At 42.5% G+C, this 23,229-nt stretch overlaps 1 protein-coding gene across 1 annotated transcript in view; it reads left to right on the top strand.

Moving 5' to 3' along the window:
• Col19a1 (collagen type XIX alpha 1 chain) overlaps positions 1-23,229 on the top strand; it is a 321,968-nt gene that overhangs the window by 289,996 nt on the left and 8,743 nt on the right. Inside the window, exons 42-48 of the mRNA XM_029539352.1 lie at positions 546-590; positions 696-758; positions 4,039-4,074; positions 4,236-4,280; positions 6,983-7,153; positions 9,758-9,824; positions 18,752-18,880. Of these exons, the coding sequence (XP_029395212.1) occupies positions 546-590; positions 696-758; positions 4,039-4,074; positions 4,236-4,280; positions 6,983-7,153; positions 9,758-9,824; positions 18,752-18,880 (556 nt within the window). The remainder of the gene's footprint in view (positions 1-545; positions 591-695; positions 759-4,038; positions 4,075-4,235; positions 4,281-6,982; positions 7,154-9,757; positions 9,825-18,751; positions 18,881-23,229) is intronic.

Here is a 23,229-nt window from a genome sequence, read left to right as displayed (position 1 = left end):
CAGGCTGGCCTCGAACACAGAAACCCGCCTGCCTCTGCCTCCCAAGTGCTGGAATTAAAGGTGTGTGCCACCACTCACCCTGCTTTCTTAAACAACCCTGGACCACCAGGTTTACCCCTACCAGTGCCCAGGGGTAGCACCACCAACAGTGAGCTAGGCCCACCCACGTCAATCATGAATTAAGGAAACGTTCGACAGACTTGCCCTGAGCCAATCTTATGGAGGAATTGCATGGATCAAGGTTTTCTCTTCCTAAAAGACTCTAGTTCATGACAACTTAATAAAAACTCACCAGCACACCCCATCCCCGCCCCACTCTCACCCCCAAACCTAGAGTATGAAAGAGCTACCAGGCAAAAAGGCATAGAGATTTCTAATAGTGAGGCTCCATTGTCTTCCTGTGTTCGAAAGCATCCCTGGCTCACCCTCGGCAGCCCCTGGATCGTGTCCTGGTCCGAATATTGTATATTCTAGTCCTATAAACTCCAGGAAGCGTGTGGCATCAGTAGCGTGGCTCTTAACATTTTTGTTTGATTTTGTCACAGGGAAAACCGGGTACCCCAGGCCCTCCAGGAGCACCAGGGGAACCGGTAAGCTACCACCACTTTTACAGAGGCTGCACTGCTGTCCTATCCGGGTGCTATTTTAAAGAAATTTTTACAGATGTATTTTTCCCCTTTGGAACACGTTTGTAGGGTGAAAGAGGACCCGTTGGAGATACAGGTTTTCCTGGGCCAGAGGGACCCTCGGGGAAGCCAGTAAGTACTTGTTTACCTTCTAGAAACCATTGTCTAAGAGATGTTCTAAGCATTGCTGTGGGGCCGTGAGTGTGGGGGAAAGAGGGGAGTGGGAGAGAACCCGCATCCTGCCAGAGTTCCGGTGATCTGGGCAGGCAGACACGGGAGGACTGCCACACACTTTCCACACGGCCCTGGTGGGTGCCTGGCTGTGTGAAGCCACTGACCCCACTCGGCGGGTGGTGGACAAGGGGCAGCCCTGGATACCAGGTTCTCAGCCTTGGGCATCCCATGCTGGATACCGCAGAAGAGCTGAGAACAGAATGGGGCCCCTGGAGCGGCACTGGGCCCCCGGCGCCGAAGGGAAGAGAGGGCTGGAGGAGAGGGGGCGCTGAATGGTTCCCACAGGGGTCTGTGGCTAGAGCACAGGAAGGCCTTCTGGCGGGAAGTTAGACCTGGCTAGTTAGGAGAAAGCCTATCCCATCGTTCAAGCACAGCGGGCCTTGATGATCAGAGACAGTCTATGGTTTTAGAGCTTTATTGCAGGGAGAAAGAGAGAAGGTGGAAAGAGAGAGAGATCGGTCATAGCCACATGGAGAGAGAGGGGAAGGGAGAGAGGGAAGGAAGGCTACAGATGAGAGTAAGAAGGTGAGAGCTTAAAACAGAGCAAGGAGGGGCCAAACAGCCCCTATAGTGGGCTGAGCTATCTTGCTGTTGCCAGGTAACTGTGGGGAGGAGCATACCTGGTATAGTCAGGTAACTTTATTAAAGAAAAATAAGTCAATTACTAGGAGAGATATTAGTTGATCATTCATCCATTGACAACTCGCGTTGTTTATTCAGTGTGTTTAAGATTTATTTTATGTGTATGAATGACTGCATGTGTATATGTGCACCATATGGGTGCCTGGTGTGTGTGGAGGCCAGAAGAGAGCCTCGGATCCCCTGGAACTGGAGTTATAAAGGATCGAGAGCCACCAGGTGGGTAAGAACCAAAGTTGGTCCTCAGAGAGAACGACACATGCCCTTAACATCTGAGCCATCGTTCAGTCCATCCCGCTTCCTTTGATAGAAGGTCTTGGTCATCTTCTGTGGTGTATATGAAAGGGAAGGTCTAGAAGTAAGTGGCACTTGGGAATTTTGTTCAGTAAGTAGTTCTCTGACAGCTCAGAACTAATGCGTGGTCTGGCCATCATCTCCTCAGAAAAGGCAACACAGGAGACAAAAGGCACATGACAATTAGAGTCAGGCATTCTGGGTCTGATCTATAACACGGTTTTATGAGTTAGTTTGGAAGCATAAAGTATGGAAAGGCCTGCAGTGCTGGCTATAGGAAGCTATGCTAAGTGCACACCATAACATTCCATGATTTCTGTCACCTCCCCTTAACAAATTTCTCCTCCCTACCCCTTGTGAGCCATCTTGCTAAAGGCTTGGGTTTCCAGGATATAATTTGATGCTTAACTCTTTTTCATTAAAGACAAACATATTTGAGCAAGTGTTCCATGCTAGGCAGTGGCTGGTGTTGAGAGACACTGCAGAAGGGAGAGCCATTCACGTTTGAGGGCAGGTTTCCACCCTAACCCTGTGAACAGTGCACTTGGATTTAGCCAGTTATCCAAAGAAGAGACGGTAAAGTCAGGAGGAGGTCGTGTTACGAGAGATGCCGGGAGAGCTGGTGGGGGCAATGGAGCATGGAAATGATCGTCATCATTGAATATATGTACAAATTTAAAAAAAAAAAAAGAATTGTGTACATTCTACAGGTTCAAAGCATGCATTCTGGTTTTACATTTGATTTATCTTTTATTCAGCTGATGTGCTGTTTCTCATTCTCTCCTTAATCAGTTTAATCTTCATGGCTAGTGTTCTTGGGGCTAATAAATTCTTTGAACTATACATTTCAGGTAACATATTCTTAGTTAAAGGACTCACGTAATTCCCAGGGTACTTCAGAGAAGTCCCGAGTCTATGGTTGGGTTACCAACTGCAACAGATGTCAGTGTGATTTACAGCAGTGAAACAGGTGGCTGTCTGCAGCTGTGTCCCTGTGGACTCTGTTCCTGCACAATAAACGTCTCTCAGGCTGTCACAAAGCATGTCCAGGCAACGCCTGCTGGCTAGGAACCCCCATCCCTCACCTTGATCTTTCTCTTCAGATCACATCTCAAAGCCACATCTGCAGCCGGGCTCCAGGTATTCGGTTTGACCCCATGCCCCTTTCCTCCTCCTCCTTTCCTCTTCCTGCCTCTGGTGGGCAATTCTGTCTGTTTTATGAATCTCTGGCAGGGCTGGCTTTATGGCCACTTCCAGAATTCCTCTTAAAGCTCCCAGAAATTCCAATTTTCTAATTTAAAAAATGCCACTGTTTAGCAGTCTCGAAAACCATGATTACACAGACTCCCAACTCTCAGTTTCTAGTTTTTTCAAACTGAAAAATGATTCTTCCCCAGCTGAAAATTTATTTCATAGGAGGATCATATTCCAGCCATGTTATGTAATACCCCCAGAAACAAGGTATAACATTTACTGAGAGGGATCGCTGTGCTGAAAGCTTGTTAGAAGGTTGTTACATTGATACTCTCCCTGGAAAGACTTGAATGGGTGTCCCCATACACAGGCAATCTATGAAAGTGTAAAGGATACCAGAAAAGGCAACTTGGTGAACTGGTGAGTTTAACTGGCCTTACTTACAGGAGTTTAGGTGAGGAGCTACTGGCAGGAGCTTGTACAAATGAAGCCCATTGCCAAATGCCCACTCCAGCACAGACGGTGCCCACAAATGCTGGAACCCCGAAACTCACTGTACAGCTTGCAGGCAGCTCAACAGGATGGAGTGTCACTTCTAGAAATTCTGTTGTTTCTGGTCCTCTTCCAGACAGCTCAGCTTGTCTGAGGATGTCTCTTACTCCAATATAAACTTTGGGAAGGAGAAACATAGTGAATACACTAGGTTTCAGGAACTTCCTAAAGATTTTGAGTTGTTCATCCTGAGTTTTAACACTTTCCCTACAGGATGGAGGCTTCCACCTCCATCTAAAAATATCCTGAGTCATAAGAAACTGCTCTCTGAGATGGAAGTCTTTATCTCAGAGAAGTTGCTATAGAACAAAGGTATTTAAAAAAATCCCCATATCTCAGAGTTTGAACTCAGGGCACATGACTCTACCAACTGTGTAGTTTATTTTGCCATGCAGATTCACAAAGGTATCAGAAAAAAACATGTAATGGGATTTTTTTGTCTGTTTAACTATGACAGTATGCAGATATGGAATAGAAATATTCTTTCTGTCATTTTTAGGGCATAAATGGAAAAGATGGATTACCAGGTGATCAGGTATGAAGAAACATTTTAAATAATATACATTCTTAAATTTTCTAATTTGTAAGTGTAACTTCAGTGCTCTACCATTTAGGTCAGTCAGACTAATGATCTTGGCTAGCAGTGGTTTTTGTTTGTTTGTTTGTTTGTTTTTACTGTTAATATCTGTTTTCCAGGGCATCATGGGTAAACCTGGAGACAGAGGTCCCAAAGGAGAACGCGTATGTATATCACTACTATGATCGCTGTTCACATCTCTCTGATACAACTGTCCAGCCACGTACCTAAACATGTAGACAACTTTGATTCTCCAAACATGAAGTGATTAGGGTGTATATGAAACACTATCTCTACTGGGCATAGAATGTGACCTGTAAGCAGGTCTTGCCACAGCTGTGCCTGTTTGTTGTACAGACCCGAGTCTACACTTCTATTTCAGTTTGGAAAGTGTCTTACAGCCTTCCTGAGACACACTTGCCAGCCATAACTACCACGCAAACCCTTTTTGCCAACTAAGGGGTTTTTCACCCACGGTGCTACTGCTACCTAGAGTTCCGTACTTTTGTTTGCTACTTCAATGTTTGGCGGCCTTGTACATTAAAGAGGCCTTGTTGGCATCTACCCACTTGATACAGTAGCACCATCATCTCTCCAACTGTCACTATCCAAAGCATCTTTAGACGTCACTAAATGCCTTCTAGGGGGCAAAACTGCTCAGGCTGAGAACCACTGACCCACTTACTCCACTGACCCCTTACTCCACTGACCCCTTACTCCACTGACCCCTTATTCCACTGACCCCTTATTCCACTGACCCCTTATTCCACTGACCCCTTATTCCACTGACCCCTTATTCCACTGACCCCTTATTCCACTGACCCACTTACTCCACTGACCCCTTACTCCACTGACCCCTTACTCCACTGACCCCTTATTCCACTGACCCCTTATTCCACTGACCCACTTACTCCATTGACCCGAGTAGTATCTGCACTTTCACTACAACGCTACATGATGCTGGTGCTGTCACTAAAACTTACTAGTATTTTCTGTAATGAATCTTAATTCCCTAGTAGGACTCATGTCCCTGAAGCCAGTTACTCAAGACTTGTTACTTGGCATAAGCCTATTTAGGGCCATTCTTATGTACGTGGCCACAGATGTGTTTGTGTTGTTGGTGTCTAATTCATTAAGGCTTCTTTTTATTGTTACATAAGAAATTCAGGCTAATGGAATGAAGTATAAAAAAAACACACACACACATACATTTAAGAAGAAAAAGTCTTCCAGGCATCTTTACACAGGGATAAACATCTGATACTTCAGGCATATTTCACTCTTCCACTGTTAACTATATCAATATCAAATATATATGATTTTTAAATTAGATTGACAGTGTTTTGTAAATGTTTGTTCTACTGGCGATCTTCAATGGCTGTACACATCTTCCCAAGTCCCTGTTCTCTAAGCAGTTATTTTCCTTTCCAGTTTTTTTAAATATCCTTTTTCAGATGTGTGTGTGTGTGTGTGTGTGTCTGTGTGTCTGTGTGTGTGTCTGTGTGTGTGTCTGTGTGTGTGTGTGTGTGTGTGTGTGTGGTGCATGCACATATGGGCCACAGCATGCTTGTGGAGGTCAGAGATAACCTATGCGGGTCAGTTCTCTCCCTCCACCATGAGGCCTGTGTGGATTAAATCCAGGACATCAACTATACTGGCAGGCTATGTGCAATTTCAGGCCTGAAAAGACAATGGGTGATGGCTACTGGCTCAGCTATCCCACCAGGCCTTAGACACATAATAAATGTTAAGGTTTCACTATGATCGTGGAATACACATCATAGATTCAGGTGTGCTAATATTTTTTAATCTTGCATATTTCTCCAAGCATGAGTTGTCTGTATACCAATAAGACCGCATTGGTAGTTTGTCCATCCATTTTCTTTCTACCTAGCTTCTGTGTCACCTTCTATATCTTATGATCACATTAATATCTATGAGTATTCATTTATTTTCACTATTTTGTTAAATCAAAATAATCACAGGCAGGCTTTTCGCAGACCATTAAGGTTAAGGGAATATGATGTAAATTCTAGACCCCCTCTAGCACCAGCCTGTCACACTTAGCTGAGACCTCACTTCCCAAGTCATAGGACTGAACACTGAAAATGTGTGACTGAACCACTTGCTGTGGTGTCACGCTTCTTCCCTTGGGCACACACAGTATAGACAGATGCCTGGAAGAAAGTCAATACTACAAATCCTGCTCTCACATTCAGACATGTTGCTAATTCTCATAATTCTTACAGTTCATATACACTCTTGAATAAGCCACCTCAGAGACAGCCCTCCCTCCACCCGCTCTTCTCTCTTGCTGTCCTGAGTGGCATATGGTTCTGTTCACTGATTCCATATGTAAACCCACATAAACTATGACTACAGAAGAAATCCCAAAGGACCTTATGCTTGCTGAGGGAAAATGCAAAAGGGGAGACAGACATAGGATTCAGAACAGGTTTTGAGTTTTTCTAGGTGAAAAACTTCTGTTGGTCACCTCCTTTTGTAACTACAGAAGAAACCCAGACCTGAAGTGCCGGTGGGTGCTGACTTTCAAAAGTGACATCGCTCTAGACTGAATGAAGACAACTGTTGTTGTCACTAGGATCTATATGCTGAATGATTCCAAGGGGTCATTGTTTGAAGCATTTTACTTGGGTATATTAATCTCTCAACACTCCCCTAGCTAAGAGATATTATGAATATTAATATTCCCACATGCTAATGGTACAAGCTGGGGTACAGAACGGAAGTATGTAACCCAAGGACCCACAGTAAGTGAATGTCAGTATGAACTCTAGACATTGGCTCTTCACCGCAGCTGAGGCATTGCTGGAAGAGGTGACTCCTTACTTCTCTCCCCAAACAGGGTGATCAGGGAATTCCAGGAGACAGAGGCCCACAAGGTGAACGTGGGAAGCCAGGTCTTACGGGCATGAAGGGGGCTATAGGCCCTGTGGGACCACCAGGAAACAAGGGATCCACAGGACCACCTGGCCACCAAGGCCCTCCAGGCTCCCCTGGCATCCCTGGCACTCCGGTAAGTGGAGCCCCTGGCTTATACTGACCATGGGTGTTTTTTTAAAATAAAATAAATTATGAGCATTTTGAAATATATAAAATAAGCTGGTCTGCGCCATTATTTAAAAGTACATGCCAGGTCCTCTGTTGACACCTCCCTTACATCTTAGATCTTTACAGCCAACCTGGAAGAATAGAATCCTTTTCCTTGTGTGTTTATAAATGCAGGAGCAGAGCCTTGATCAAGATCAAAGAATTATTAAGAGAGAAAAATCTAGATCTGGCTGACTTCAAAATCATTGTTTGTTTTGGTTTGATGCACAGGTTTGGGTTGGTTTAGTGTGACTGGGGGAGGGTGGTGTTTGAGGCATGATCCTCTGGCCTCAGCCTCCCGAGCGCTGGGATTACAAGTGTGTAGCACCCACACATGCCCCAAGCCATGCTTTTACAATTCTGTCTGTCGTTGCTCCTCATACAAACATACACTTCTGTTTCACACTGAGACTCTATTCGGTTGGCCACTGAGCAAATCTGCCCTGAAGTAGGAATCAGAACAAGAGTGTGATCAGAGCAGCCCTTATCTCACTGATATCTCAGGAAGATCGATCGATATGAGGCCATTCACCTGAGGAGTACTGTTTGAAAACCTCTGTGACAGAAATAAAGGAGGATCCTGGATTAAGTAGGAGAGGTGAAGACCCCCTCTCTCTCCTCAGACCAGTGAAAAACAGGCTTTCTTTCTGTGTTTTCATTTTACCTCATTGCTAAATGGTTCCTGCAGAAAGCCTGCAAAACTTAACTGTCTGTTTCTACTATCAAACCAGTCATTCAACTTCATTTTTTATTTAAAAAATGTATATATGTCTTGCTCTCCCTAACTCCTCCAGGATCCCCCCACCTCCATACCAAAAACATCCAATTCTCTCTCTCTCTCTTTCTCTCTCTCTCTCTCTCTCTCTCTCTCTCTCTCTCTCTCTCACACACACACACACACACACATACACACACACACACACAGTAAAATAAATACAAATAAGAAACAAAACCAAAAAAAAAGAAACAAAATTCCACAAAAACTAAAATCAAAGCAGTCAGAAGAAGAAGAAGAAGAAGAAGAAGAAGAAGAAGAAGAAGAAGAAGAAGAAGAAGAAGAAGAAGAAGAAGAAGAAGAAGAAGAAGANAAGAAGAAGAAGAAGAAGAAGAAGAAGAAGAAGAAGAAGAAGAAGAAGAAGAAGAAGAAGAAGAAGAAGAAGAAGAAGAAGAAGAAGAAGACAAAAAGATGTCCGACAAAAGAAAACAAAATAAGAAATCCACAAAACTACCACTGAGTTTGTTTTGTACTGGACAGTTACACCTGGACACGGGGCTTGCCCTCAAGTGTGGTTTTGTTGTGACACTCCGTTAGAATCAGAATCGAGTCTTCCCTTTGCCAGCAGGCATCAATTGCAGATAGCTAGTGTCTTGGTTAGGGGTGAAGCCTGTGTCCACTTCCCTCTTGGTACCTTCATCTTCATCCAAGTTCATTTTCCCCATGCACATTGGAAACAATGTAATAGCTCTAACCAATAGAGTTCAGCACCTTATGAGCACATTGAATGAATTGTCTTTTTTTTTTTTTTTGCATTCTAAATGGATTTTTGTGAATGGAGAAACACACCATATTATCATCCCATACACATGCAAACACGAGGAAGAAACCTGTAAATAGAATTGATGGGAAACTCACCAAGACAAGGACTTTTAAAGATTAAGCACAACTGCCTGGTTTATGGGAATGATAGGGACCATGGCTGAAAGTCACAGTGCATGGAGATTTTCCACTGATCTTTCCAGCTTCTGGTCACATCCCACTGGGCATCGTTATGTGTTTCTCAAAGGGTATGATTGGCAGTAGACACAGTCTCTGAATTACAACTTCTCTGCCATCTAGGGAGCCTCAGAAAATAAATACGAATACAAAGAATAGTGATGAAATACTTTGAAATCCTGACCATCATGAGACCATTAGCTCCTCTTTGAAAATATCAATTAAGCATGGCTATTATGAATGTTGGGATTTTATCAATGGGTTAACCATTTAGCCACCACTACTTACCTACTTATGGTTACCAGGTCTCTCAGGCATTTTCTACAAAAAATGGTTATTATATTTATGTTACTAAGTTATGAGACAGGCAAACATGAGAAAACCACTTTATAGGATAATCCTAAGATCCAGCACTCTATTTGGGGTCACTTGCTATAGTCTTTACTAGTATGCAGGAGTGGGTCTTTAATTGTTATTGCTTAGTAACACCATGGCGTTGCTTGTGCCTTTTAACTGTATGTAATAAAGTAACAGAAACCATTATCTTCTAGTTGTCTCTAGCCACATTTCTCCACTCATAGGAGAAATGTTCGCTTCACTGGTTATAATCCCAGCCCACAGCTTGTAAAGCAACCTTGAACTTCAGCTTATCCTAGTATGTGATCTAATAAGGTGTTTACTGCCCAAGATAGCGCACTGCCAGAAGCACTTCGCTTGACAAACATATATCCACAAAAGTATGCCAAACTCAGCATCTCTGTGCCTTAGCCACTGTGCACTGCCCTGTTTTAACAGACATTCTTTTTCTTCCTTTAGGCTGACACTGTTTCCTTTGAAGAAATAAAAAAGTATATTAATCAAGAGGTCCTAAGGATTTTTGAAGGTCAGGTTTGCTTTATAATACTTCTGGAATTTTTACTTCCCATTCGCCTGTGGGGAATCCCTTCAGCGACATTCTTGAACTGTGACAGCAATCTTAGCAAATTATCCATTTCCTGGAGGGGCAGTTAGTGTTGACAGTACACTAAGTTAAATTTTCTGTTTAAACTGTCTTTCCTCACCGCTTGTCAATAAGACAACACAGGTAAAGTGCCATCTGTTTATGTAACCACCTTTCAAATATTTCAGCACCCATTGGTCTCCACCTTAACTTCCCTGTAGAGTAAGTACATCTAGCTCCCCATCACTGACACCCTGGGGCAATGCTGAATTGATCAATGAGTGTTTTAACTGAGGTGGATTACAGTGTCTTTTGATCTAGTCCAGGGTCAGCAAACCAAAACTACCAGCCACATCTGTCTCCTAAAGGCAGACTTCCACATCTGTCTCCTAAAGGCAGACTTGTATGTGGCCCACAGCTGGGAATGGTTCTCACATACAGACGTTAAAGGGATTCCCACCTGAAATCCAGATCTCCAGTCACGCGTTTTGGTTACAGTTGTCCTCACTTCTTCTCATACTTCTCCACAGGCAAGGCTGTGGGGGAAGAGGTGAATAGATGTGGCAGACTTCCTGTAGCTAGCAAAGAATTAAGTATTCATTATCTGACTCTTTTCAGATAGCCCAGTTCTACATGTTTAAGCCCAAGATAACACTGTTTTAAAACCAAAACAAAACAGCATCTTACATCCCTCCCTGGCCTTGAATTCTTCATGTAGCCCACGAATGGCCTTGAACTCCTGATGTTTCTACATCTACCTTGCAAGTGCTAAGACTGCAGGCATGCACCACCATGGCTGGGCCATTAATGTCTTGGTGGGGCTGGATGCATGCTAGCGAAACCTCTGCCATCTGAGCCACATCCTGGCCCACAATTGCTTTTTCTAAGCAGTTAAGTCTTGCTGATAATTCCTTCTGAGTCATCGTTTAACAGCATTGTTCTTCCCTCTGAAGAGTTTGTAAAAATCAAGAGTTTCTCATTATTAGTTTTAAAATCTTAAGCAGGTGAATTTGTGTTTACTATGGTAAAAACTCAAGTGACTTCGGTGTTGTAGCACTAAATGCCTCTAGTCTAAGGCCCTGGGCTTGACTTCCAGCAGCAAAAAATATATTTTTAATTAAATTAAATTAATAAACAAAATTCAAGTGTTTATGTTCTGACATGGTCCAACCTGAACATATCGTTTAGAATGTTTGTAGAGTATAAGATGGCTATTACTTGAAACTTTGTGTCAGTTGTCTAAGTGTATAAACATGCCATCACTGTAGTAGTTGATGGAAATGTTGAATTTAAAAGACGGGAGCTGGACGGCTCAGTGGGTAAGGATGCTCGCCACTGAGCCTGACAACCTGAGTTCCGTCTCTGGTACCCACATGATGGGAGAAGAGAGCTGATTCCTGAGAGTTGTCCTGGATCTCTATGCACACACCTGTGCATATACCCACACTGTATATACCCACACTGTAATCATAATAGTATACAATAGTATAAACACACAACAACAACAACAACAACAATAAATACAATAGTAGTAGAAGTAGGTGGTAAAGTATTACTGTTGAAGTTATTTTTTAAGTTGAATGAAGGCTTAGGTTTTCCTAAACGTCATGAGATTCCTTCACACACTGTAACTCATCATTAACCTATCATTTACTGAATTCAAATCCCTATGTTTGCTCTAATAGCCACTCTACATCTGTTTGCAAGGAAGCCACAGAGTTTTGTCCAGTGGCTCGCTGAAAGTCATTCCACTCTGCTGTTAGAATCCTAAAATAGGAGTTACCGGGCAAGAAACCTGCACTGTGCCTCGTGGCTCTCACCTCTTTGGCTGATAAGCGCCGTCAGCCAAAAGCAGGTTGCTGACACAAAATACCCCCATTCTACATTTCGGCTGCAAATGGAGCCCTGGTTATAGTAAGTAATAATTTCTACTAGAGACTGAAGTCTCACCGCCTGGATGTACTTGACCAACGGAGAGAAAGCAGAGCCCCACCAGGACTTTCAGAAAAGACTATTTTAGTGAGATTGTGGGTTCCTGTTGTTCATTTACATTTTTCTTTATCTCTACTACCCATCTTGACCTTGCTTTAAGTGATAATTTATTAAAACAATTTCTGGCTCATTTCTGAACGGTCAGTATTCTTTGTGACTTCAACATTGCACTTAAATTTGCAAATTTCCCTTTGCTTTTGGTCTCATGGCCTTCAAATCAAGCACCATATGATGGATGCTAATTTTCCCCAGCACAACACTTACTTCCCTTAAGGATCACACTCCTCAGCATCCAGCACTGCTCAAACTCCAAGGGAAGCACCGAATACAGACAGCTGCGAAGTTTTCAGGTCTCCGTGCAAACTGAAAATTTTCAAAAACATAGTTTAAAATTTTAAGAAAATGTCAGTAAAGCATTAAGCCAAGCACGAGACTGTTCTAAGGTCGGAGGTCTATGTAACCCTTTAGGTGTCATGAAGCCAGCCCTGGACATACGTACACAGACCTCATACAGCATGTGTATCTTTAGTTGCCTATAACCACACGAAGAAAAACAGGAGGAGATACACATTTTTTTTTTGCATTGAAATCTAAACAATCCTCTTCTCACTTTTAATATTTACAGGTGCCACTGCCAGTGATAACCCTTTATCTCAGGAATGAGGTTATCACCCTGTTTAGGAGTTCAGAAATGGCCAGGCAGTGGTGGCACAAACCTTTACTCCCAGCACTTAGGAGGCAGAGGCAGGCAGATCTCTGTGAGTTCGAGCCAACCTGGTCTACAGAGAGAGTTCCAGGACAGCCAAGGCCACACAGAGCAACCCTGTCTCAAGAAAAGAAAAATAGTTCAATAATTAGACCAGCATCTGGAGGTTAGTTGGTAATCATGGAAACCAGGCTGGAGAGATGTCCTGGTGGTTAGGAGTATACATCTGGTCCTCAGCCTCTACATCCAGCTGCTCAAACGCATCCTTAATTCCAGGCTCAGAGGTTCAGATTCTCTTTTCCTGACTCCAAGGACACTTGTTCTCACACTCTTGACTGGCCAAGTACACAAGTAATTTCAAAATGAGAATCATTAAAAAAAATGTCAGAAACTATAACCACATGTTATTAGAAAAAGAAAAAAATGACATGTTGAGTAAAATACATCCAGCAACAATTTTTAAGGTCCTGTTCACACTGTAAAGGTGTGACCCTTGGCATCCTTTTCTGTGTAGTCGGCCAAGGAAACACCCAGTTACTAACCCTCGAAGAAGACTCCAGACTACCCCAGCTAGCCACTCTGCAGCTGCTTTCATGAAAGGCTGTGTCCTCCGGTGAGTCAGGGAACTGGTTCTGGCAAGTTCACCTAACTCGTACTTCTAAGTAGCACAGCCTCTAAGCCTGTGTCCTTTCCCTTTGGATTTCTGCTCAGCCACTGAGTCGCCCCAGCCAGGAAGCTGACATGTATGGAATCCTCCCCATGTCTCCTCTGGCTTCACCCCCATCGCCTGCTGCCTCTTACCTAGGGTTCTAGTGAAAGGAAAGAAACTCTTCCCTCTGGAGAGCTTGTCTACCTCTAAAGCCACAGATAGCCTAGTCTCGAGAAAGAGACCCAATAGAAATCACTTTCACTTTAAACTTCTAAACTCCAATTCCACGTGTGATGCTCCCTCTCCTAATAGATCTCCTGGCACCAGCCTGGCAAATCTGCCTTCATCCCCACACAACGTACCTGAAACCTACAGTGTAGTTATTTGGCACTTAAATTAATTTGCCCTCAAATCATTTTCAGTCAATCCATTTGATTTTTTTTTCCACTCAGAAATCACCCTTGCTGTGGCTTCTGAACACCGTTTTCCAAGAAAAAAAAAAGCAGTGCTCCATTCTCACAAATCATACTGTTGCAGGGTCAGTTTCCTTCTCCATAAATGGAGAGATTAATTGTCACATGTTAAAGCAGTTTCAGCAAAATAGCACAGTACAGTTAAGTGCTGGGGTTCCGTCACGGCCGTCTACAGCTTGTTCCTTAGAGGCTTCACTACAGAAGCTATCAGGAAGTATCCCTGCTGTCTCCCCACACTCGGCTGCATGTCCTCAGCCTCAGAAGGGTCGTTCCTCATCAGCAGGAGCCCAAGCAGGTCCTCAGGAGATCCCAACTGGTCTCTGTCCAGGTGTTCACTCAGATGGCTCCTCTTGTGAAACCCTACACCAGGATCCATGTTTTCGGTTCTCCTCCAGGGATTCGTCAGTCCTCTTTGGACTTCTAAGGTTACCCTCACAGAACTCTCTCCTTGAGCTATCCTCCAAACACTACCCAGCAAGCTAAAATCAGCTTCCCAACCTAACAAATGGAGGGAAGCAACTCTCCATGAGCTCAGCTGGGCTCCAGTTGGAACACAGTGCACCAGCATGCATTCCTTCCGCTCTAAAGTTAGATCAAATTCCCACTGTGATTGGCCAATATGTCGACATTTTTGCAAGCAAGGTAGTTGCATAGAGCAGAGACGGGTGCTATCCAGAAGGCTCAGCTTAGCATCCTTTGTCCTTATGAGGGCATAGCAGTTGACAGTAATACTATCCACATGAGTCAGGAGCTTACCATGTCAGAGAAGTGTAGGTTTTGCTGTGACCTCACCCTACAATACTCGAGCATTTGGATCTATATGGAATAAAAGTTATGAAGTAGTATATACAAACTATCAGACTCTTTCCATTCTTTAAACCCCCGAAGCCAGACCTGCAACTGAGGGAGAACAGAAAAGTTAGGGTTATTTCTGCTTTTGGATTTCCAGTGTTCAGGAATCCTGTGTTTTCTCCATTTTTACATATATTTCATATAATGTATATGAATGAATATATTATCCTGTTCTATTGCAAGGTAACATGCCTTTCTTCTCTATAATAGCTACATTATTTATAAGTGTGTGTATATTTGTGCACATACATGGCAATCAATAGATACACATCCTGAGAGATACAGCTCATGCTGTCCACAGCATAGTCTGGTTTTTCCATTTGCTGCTTCTGTTTGTCTAAGACTCACACAGATTCAGTCACATGGCTTACAGGACTCCCTCTGTCTCCAATAACCTGTGGTTGTCTGCTCATACAGAAGGACAGGTTCTGAAGCCTACTGAATGTAGAACTTGCCAACTGTGGTTTTCCCATAGGGTAGCTAGCTGGGCATTCTAAATGAAGCTCTTTCCGTTTCGGTAACCTTAAGTCTCTCATGTGGGGATATTTATTTATTTATTTATTTATTTATTGTAGTGTTAAAGCCAGAATCCCGCTGAAGTCTGGGGCTGTTAATGCAGCGATCGTCTTTCTCGCCTTTATTTATTCATTGTACATTTTGATTAAAATATAATTAGCTCACTTTCCCTTCCCCTTTTCAGAAAGGGTACCTTTGGTTGCTGGGCTGGGGAAGAGTCACTGCCTCATTGTTTAGAGAAAGACAAACCCCCTCGTCTATCTGAGCCTCAGCTTCCAAAGGGTTGCTGGTACTTTCTCCTCTCATTCTTGAGTTTTATGACTTTACATGTTTCCAGGTAGATTTTCAAGTATCCACAACAGAGTTAAAGCAGATGTGTGGGTTCAATCTACTACTATAATTTTCAATTATAGTGCATTAGGGTAGGGCTCAGAAGAGGTCATTAGCTTATGCTAAATATTTGTTTCTTGGTGTAGCTTATAGCCAGTTCATTTACAGCTAGAAGTAATTCTTTAAAATAATTGTATTTTACTAAAATTATTATTATTATTATTATTATTGTTATTATTATTATTTGGTTTTTCAAGACAGGATTTCTCTGTGTAGCCCTGGCAATCCTGGAACTCACTCTGTAGACCAGGCTGACCTTGAACTCAGAAATCCGTCTGCCTCTGCCTCCTGAGTGCTGGGATTAAAGGCATGTGCCACCATGCCCGGCTTTTTTTTTTTTTTTTTTTGAAATTATTTTTTTAAAAACTCCCAAAACAAAGTACTTGTAAATTCATTTCATAGGTTAAGGAGAAAAAACTAGGATGGTGACTATTTCTGTTTAGGCATTTAAGGTAGTAGGCATGTTTCAAACCATTTATTTATTGGTATGTGTTCATGTGCACATCTATGTATGTTGGCACATGTGCCACCGCATGTGTGGAGGCTGCCGGAATAAAATTTGTAGGAGTCAATTCTCATTTTCTACCATGTGGATCACAGGGATTGAACTCAAGCACTCAGGATTAGCACCAAGCACCCAAGACAGCTGAGCCATCGCAGCTGCAAGTTAGCTTTACAAATTACCCTTGAGCTACTAAGATGGTTTGTCTTTGCAAGGAATTGCGTGGTGAGGAGAAACATTAACAACTTTGTTTCTTCTTATCATAGCAAGACTGTACCTATTCTAGTTTCTCTGTTTTAAAATCAATCATCCATATATTAGACTTTTACAATGTCAATGTATAAAATAGAACCAAAGCAAGTTTAAGGGGCCCGGTGGCAGATTTTATTTATAAGTGAATTCATGATGTTGTCAAAACGGATTCCAGATTAAAATACTAAGTATTCTCTTGAGATGAACTTTAACGGAGCAATGCTCTGTGTGAAATTAATAACAATTCAGTAGTGACAGGAACTGTCTTGCAGCAGCTGACAGGTTTCTAGTCTTTTGTCTCAGACTATTCCAAAAGAGCTGAAGGTGCTCTGTGGATGTGTCTCATAATACATGTGCCTATAGAAGCATAAGAGTTCTTACTTAAATGATAAGTTTAAATGATTTAATTCTTTGATTCCAGTACAACAGTAGTTGGTGAGAAAGCCCACAATCCCTAATCCAAGGTCCCGCTACAAAGAATGTTTAGTCGGGTGTGGTGGAGACCCACCTAGAGTGCCAGGAGTTCAAGGTCAGCCTGGACTGCGAGACACCCTGAATATTTTTTTAAAAGTAATTAAAAATAGAATCAAGCATGTTTTGTTCATCTAATTAGTAATATACCCATTTCAGAAGTTAATCTTAAATCGAAAATTCTTATTCATAGTTTCATACTTTGAGTCCTTGAACTTCTCTGTTGTGTGGTTCTTTTAAGTTTCATTAACAGACCAACTTTCTCATGTGTTTGTTTTTGTGTGAAGAGGTGTTGTATGCAGGGAGGGGGTTGGTTGGAATATGTCCCATGAGGCCAAGTGCATGCACAGAGGCTACAGAGGTTGGATTTTCTCCTATATTACCCCCATCTTATTCCCTTGTGACATGGCCTCTCATAGAACCTAGACTTTGCTTTTCCTGCTAGGTTGATGATCACTAATAGTCTCTGTGATCTTTCTGTCTCTGATCTCCCCATCACTGGGGTTGCAGATGCCCACCAACCCGCACGGCTTTTACATGAGTGCTAGGGATTTGAACTTGAGTCCCTGGACTTGGCAGCAATCACCCTTATCCACTGAATAAGCCCCAAGATGCTAACTTTCCACATTGCATGCTCCCTTTCATCTCAATGTATCATGACATCAATCACTGTCTGAGACTTGGTAGTTGCATCCTGCTACACCAACTATACAGTTGTTTTCATGAGCTGATGATAAACCCCTGAGAGGGTCTGTTCCATTAATTATTCTGTCATCTCTGGGTACCTTCTCCAGGATGCCTATATACGGTGTTGTGTTCCAGGCAGTTTGTTAAATGCATAAATGGGAAAGCATCCTGTGTTAGGAAGTACTTAATTTATAAAGGCGTATCACTCGATGCTTAACAAAAACATGGCATATATTTATCTACCTGCTCTTACTAACAACGCAGATAATGTGTTCATTTCCTGTGATTTGTCTTCTCCATCCCAATGTTTTCTTAGGCTCACAGAGACATGCAGACACATTTTCTCATTTTTACTGCTGCCACTACCTTCAAAGGGAGGTATCTCATCTGCAGCAATGATGCATCTCCTTTCCTTTTACCAAAGTAGCCATCCTCCTAACGACCTGATGGAGTAAAGGACATACAACCAGAAAAGGCATAACAATGGGGATATAGAATTCCTTCTTTAAAAAGTAAAAGCAAAACAACAGCTTTCAGTGACTAAATGTCTCTGGGGGAAAGGCAGTGTTCTTCACGTCATCTGTTGACATGTAAAAAAATACAATCCCTACACACATTAGCGAGTCAAAAGGGTCAACAACTTGAAGCATTGCTTAGTCATTTTCTTCAGCCTCTAAGCCTGGGGTCAGGTCACAGACAGGACCAGTCAGCTGCGACCATTTCACTACTTGACTTGGGGAAAAGGGTAGACACCTGTAAGTTCACATGTACAGGATAGCATGTTGGATGTTCCCACTGCATACTCCTTGCCAATGGGCTTCCTCGGGGGTTAGCAACTGGGCAGCAGCTGGAGAGCTCCTTTATGATCACTGCGACACACTGTTCTTTCTGCTTTGTCTCTTTCTTAAGAAAGGTAAATCTAGTCATCACTCAAATACAGGGGTTGGGTTCTCACCAGGGAAGTAAGCATTAAAGAATCTGTGAATATGCTTAAAATTACTACACATATATGGATAGAAAATGCCTTGCATTTGTTCTTAAAACAATTCTTAAAATTTTCTCCACAAGTCATAACTGGAAGTTGATTAGACACTTGTTCTGGCCAGCACACTGCGGGGTTCCAGAGCCTCTGGTAATTCCTCGACCCTCTCAACACCCCAGCTTTTCTGCTTCTCTTTAAACAACTCCATGCAATTTATTCTATATATTTTATCCCAAAAAAAAAAAAAAAAAGACAACAGGCAGACCAGTTGGTATAGAATATGAGCTTCAGGTAAAAATGGAATTTTTTTCAACTTTGTGTTAAAATGTTTGGAGATGCTTTGACATAAAGACTCTTCCATCACATGATGTCTTTTTTTTTTTCTTTCATAAACGAAGAGAGGATGGCTGTGTTTCTATCCCAGCTTAAGTTGCCAGCAGCAATGTTGTCTGCTCAAGCTCATGGGAGGCCTGGCCCACCAGGGAAGGATGGGTTACCTGGACCCCCAGGAGATCCAGGGCCCCAAGGTAAGGCTGAAAATGTAATGTGTGCTTGCCATAGTCCTCAATATTTATAGTTGCAACTAAAACATATATATATATATATATATATATGCATATATTTATATATGTTTATACATATATAAATGCAACTAATATATATATATGATGTGCATAAAATGGCTTGTTGTGGACTATCTTGTTAATAATTTATTTTCTAACGATCAATGTTAATTATTACTACTTCAAATTTAAAACGGATATGCTGTTCTAAGTTCATTTTAATGATATCCAGAGTAACCATAATGCTGTCTGCTTCTCTACCATTGTCACAGAGGAATCCTAGAGTTGTTTCTGTGGCCATCTTGCTGTTAGGTGAGATTCCTCATCTGAGAGCCCTAAAGAAACTGGAAAACAATCGCCTTGGGAGACTCTGCTACAAATCGTCACTGGGGCTAATGCTGAATTGGGGATGTTTAGACTGATGCTACAGTAGGGTTTTACAGATAGTGACTTTAAAGTGTAAATGAAATCTTTTGTTTTTATTTCTGAGAATTTTGTACATGTATACAGTGCAATATTATAATATCTGCTCACTTCCCCATTTAAGTATTCCATGCCCCCTCAACATGGGTCCTCCCAAATTCCTCTCTTTTAAAACAAAATAAAATAAGTCACTAAGTCCAGTTGGTGCTACCATACGCACACAGGTGTAGTGCATCCAGCGGTTACACTGGAACATGGAAGGCCTACTAAGTGGCCACTTCCTCCATTAAGAGTGAGTTCTCCCTCCCCAGCAAGTAGTCACTGCCCATAGTTCCCATATAAGGTGTAGGGCCTGGGGATGATCTACACCATCTTTGTCAGAATTTTTGGATAGCTTAATCTTGGGAAGGTCTTGGGCAGATAACCACAATGACCTTTGAAGTTTAAAGGATACTTTGTGTGACTTCTAAAGACTTTAAATCCAAACTTATGTTGGCAAAGAAAATAAATTGTTCCACTGATGACAACTGAAGAAGAAAAATGCTCTTGAGCTTTGCTTGATTCAGTTGTTCTGACACAGCTGTTCTGTAAAAAAAATATGGTTAGCCATCTGCATAGTGACTAGATAGACCTGTGTTCAGATGATTCATGAATTCTGACAGAGAAATGCCACATTTAGTGAATATAAATCATAAAAATAAGGTTAGAGAAGCTAAAGCCATAGGCACCCTTGTTCCCACCAAAGTTATCCCTGAGCATTCTGGGAGTTTACCTTGCTGGAGTTGAATTAAATTGTACTCCAGAATCCATTTTTAATTACCATCTGTGCATGGTATCCACTTAAGGACAGACAGTGCAGCCACATTCCCACGTTCCCAATTCTTGCAGTTTCAGCGAGTATGCAATGGTTGGAATTCTAGGGATTTTTCAGAGGATATATAAATGCTAGATCCTCAACAGAGGGGCTGTCTGGTGGGTGGATGCTATTGTTGTGGTTTGTTATGGTTTGTTACGCAGTCACACATGAAGAGATGAGAAAAAGAAGTTAGATATCCTGACTGTGATCAAACTTGCCCCAAGGTGCTCAATGCCTCTACTCAGCAGGAAGTAGCCTAACAATATTGTCATCCCCTTCTATCTGATTTTTTCTCTCCTGCCTAACATTAGGGAGTTGATAGGGTAGGAGAAGAGGGGTAGAGAAGGATGGAAGAAAGAAGAACCCAAAAAGTAGCCAAAACCACATTAGTTTTTTTTTTTTTTTTTCTTTTTTAAATACCCATCTTCCGTTTGTCTTAGATCCGGAGTTTTGGCTCACAGTTCAAGGAAAGGAAGCATGTAGAGGCAGAGGCAGCCTTTTGTGTGTATACGCCTGTGCAGAAGGCACGTGTATACATCTGTGCAGAAGGCGCGTGTGTATATGCCTGTGCAGAAGGCGTGTGTATACGCCTGTGCAGAAGGCGCATGTATACATACGCCTGTGCCAGAAGGTGCTTGTTACCTTTTATCCGTTGGGTCTCTTCTGAAGTCAGAGGGTATGAGAACTGAAAAGGCCTTTAAAAGCTGTCTGAAGATGTGATGCTCTAACCACACGAAGAATAAGCCCTGCTGATACCAGTAGAAAATGTTGGACGGAGCCTTCCGATCTTAGTAGTCCAAGAGAATACACAAAATGGAAAGTTACAGTAATGTGGTAAAACAGAGTTCAGACCAGAGTCACCTTCCCGCATAAGCTCCTAGCTCCAGGCGTCATCCCAAGTCTCGGAGGTCCATCTCAAAGGTTCTCAGTCAGAGGCAACTCCAAGTCAACAGTATTAGTGAAGCCTTTCAAAAACAAGGCTTTTATTTGCTACTGAGTCAACTGATCAGAACAGGACCTGCCCCCTGCAATGGCTTTCTGCGGGGTCAGCCCACTGCTATGTGTGCGACACCACTGCTATGTGTGCGACACAGACTACTGTTTATAAGAGAGATCCCAGATGTGATTCTTGAGTTTGAAGGAATTCTCCACATAGTTTCCAGTTTTCTTAAAACAAATTCTATTTAAATAGACAAAACTTCTGTCCCACCTGAGTATTTGACAACAGGCATACTTAGAAGTGGTTGCCTCAGACTTTAGCTTCCCCCATGGGACTTCTGACAGTGATGATATCTTGACTACAAGCCATTGATTGACACTTCAACTCCTTATAATGTTAAAGTTTTCAGAAACACAGAAGAAAATAAGGTTTACAAAAAAAATGAGATTCATTTTAAAAGAATTTTGCCTATAGTCATACGATACTGGTAACCCTAAAAGCCACAAAGAAATCTCATGGAAGAAGAGAAAGAAGAAGGGGGGTGGAATCTTCTGCCTGAACCTGGCGGAGGCCACCAAAGGGCCCCAAAGGACTCTCCACGCCACAGAGCCTCGGGATCACCTCAGGATCATGGGTGAGTGGAACGCAGCATCACCTCCAAAGAATCCAGGAGGGTCTTGTGCCAGCAGGAAGAGGGACGAAGGAACCCCGCCCGACCAGAGGCTGGGATTCTTTCCAGTTGGGGCCAGCCCAGCCATCTTCCGTGTGAACCCAGCTGAGGGTGCTGAGGGCCCCAGGGGACTCTCCACGCCACAGGACCCCTAGCACACCCAGGATCACTGGAGAGATCATGGGCAACAGAAGCAACAGAGCTTCTTGGACAGAGTCCCTTCCAGCCTTCATCCTCAGCCAGGAGGCTGAGCTGAGACCCAGACCCCTGGGCACCTTCCTTGCCAGAGGAGAGTTGGCCTACAGGGAGGGCTCTGACCCCAGGACTTGGGAGGTAGATCAGAGCTCCAGACTTCTGGACACCTGCCTTGTAAGAGGAGAGCTTGTCTGCAGAGAGTACTCTGACCACTGGAACTCAGGTGAGAGTTGGACTCCCAGGAGTGTTGGCAGAGGCTAACAGAATCACAGGAGGAACAAGCCCCAGCCAGAGACAGCTAGAATATTAACACCAGAGATTACCAGATGGTGAAAGACAAACATGAGAATCTTACTAACAGAAATCAAGAACACTGGACATCATCAGTACGCCCATCACAGCGAATCCTGGATACTCCAACACACCCGAAAAGCAAGACTCGGTTTTAAAATCTTATCTCATGATAGTGGTAGAAGATTTTAAGAAGGGCATTAATAACTCACTTAAAGAAATACAGGAGAACACTACTAAACAGATAGAAGGCCTTAAAGAGGAAACACAAAAATCCCTTAAAGAATTACAGGAAAACACAACCAAACAGGTGATGGAATTGAACAAAAAAATCCAAAATCTCAAAAGGGAAGTAGAAACAATAAAAAAACAAACAAACAAACAAAAACGAAGGGAGACAACTCTGGAGATAGATACCCTAGGAAAGAAATCAGGAATCATAGATGCGATCATCAGCAACAGAATACAAGAGATGGAAGAGAGAATCTCAGGTGCAGAAGATTCCATAGAGAACATGGACACAACAATCAAAGAAAATGCAAAATGCAAAAAGATTATAACTCAAAACATGCAGGAAATCCAGGACACAATGAGAAGACCAACCCTTAGGATAATAGGAGTAGATAAGAATGAAGATTTTCAACTTAAAGGGCCAGCAAATATCTTCAACAAAATTATAGTAGAAAACTTCCATAACCTAAAGAAAGAGGTGCCCATGAATATACAAGAAGCCTACAGAACTCCAAATAGACTTGACCAGAAAAGAAATTCCTCCAGATACATAATAATCAGAACAACAAATGCACTAAATAAAGACAGAATATTAAAAGCAGGAAGGGGAAAAGGTCAAGTAACATATAAAGGCAGGCCTATTAGAATTACACCAGACTTCTCACCAGAGACTATGAAAGCCAGAAGATCCTGGACAGATGTTATAC

Source organism: Mus pahari, chromosome 5 (genome assembly GCF_900095145.1).
Source record: "Mus pahari chromosome 5, PAHARI_EIJ_v1.1, whole genome shotgun sequence".
Taxonomy (NCBI): Eukaryota; Metazoa; Chordata; class Mammalia; order Rodentia; family Muridae; genus Mus; species Mus pahari.
The sequence above is the reverse complement of the archived record's forward strand: the minus strand, read 5'-3'. Positions and strand labels throughout refer to the sequence as shown.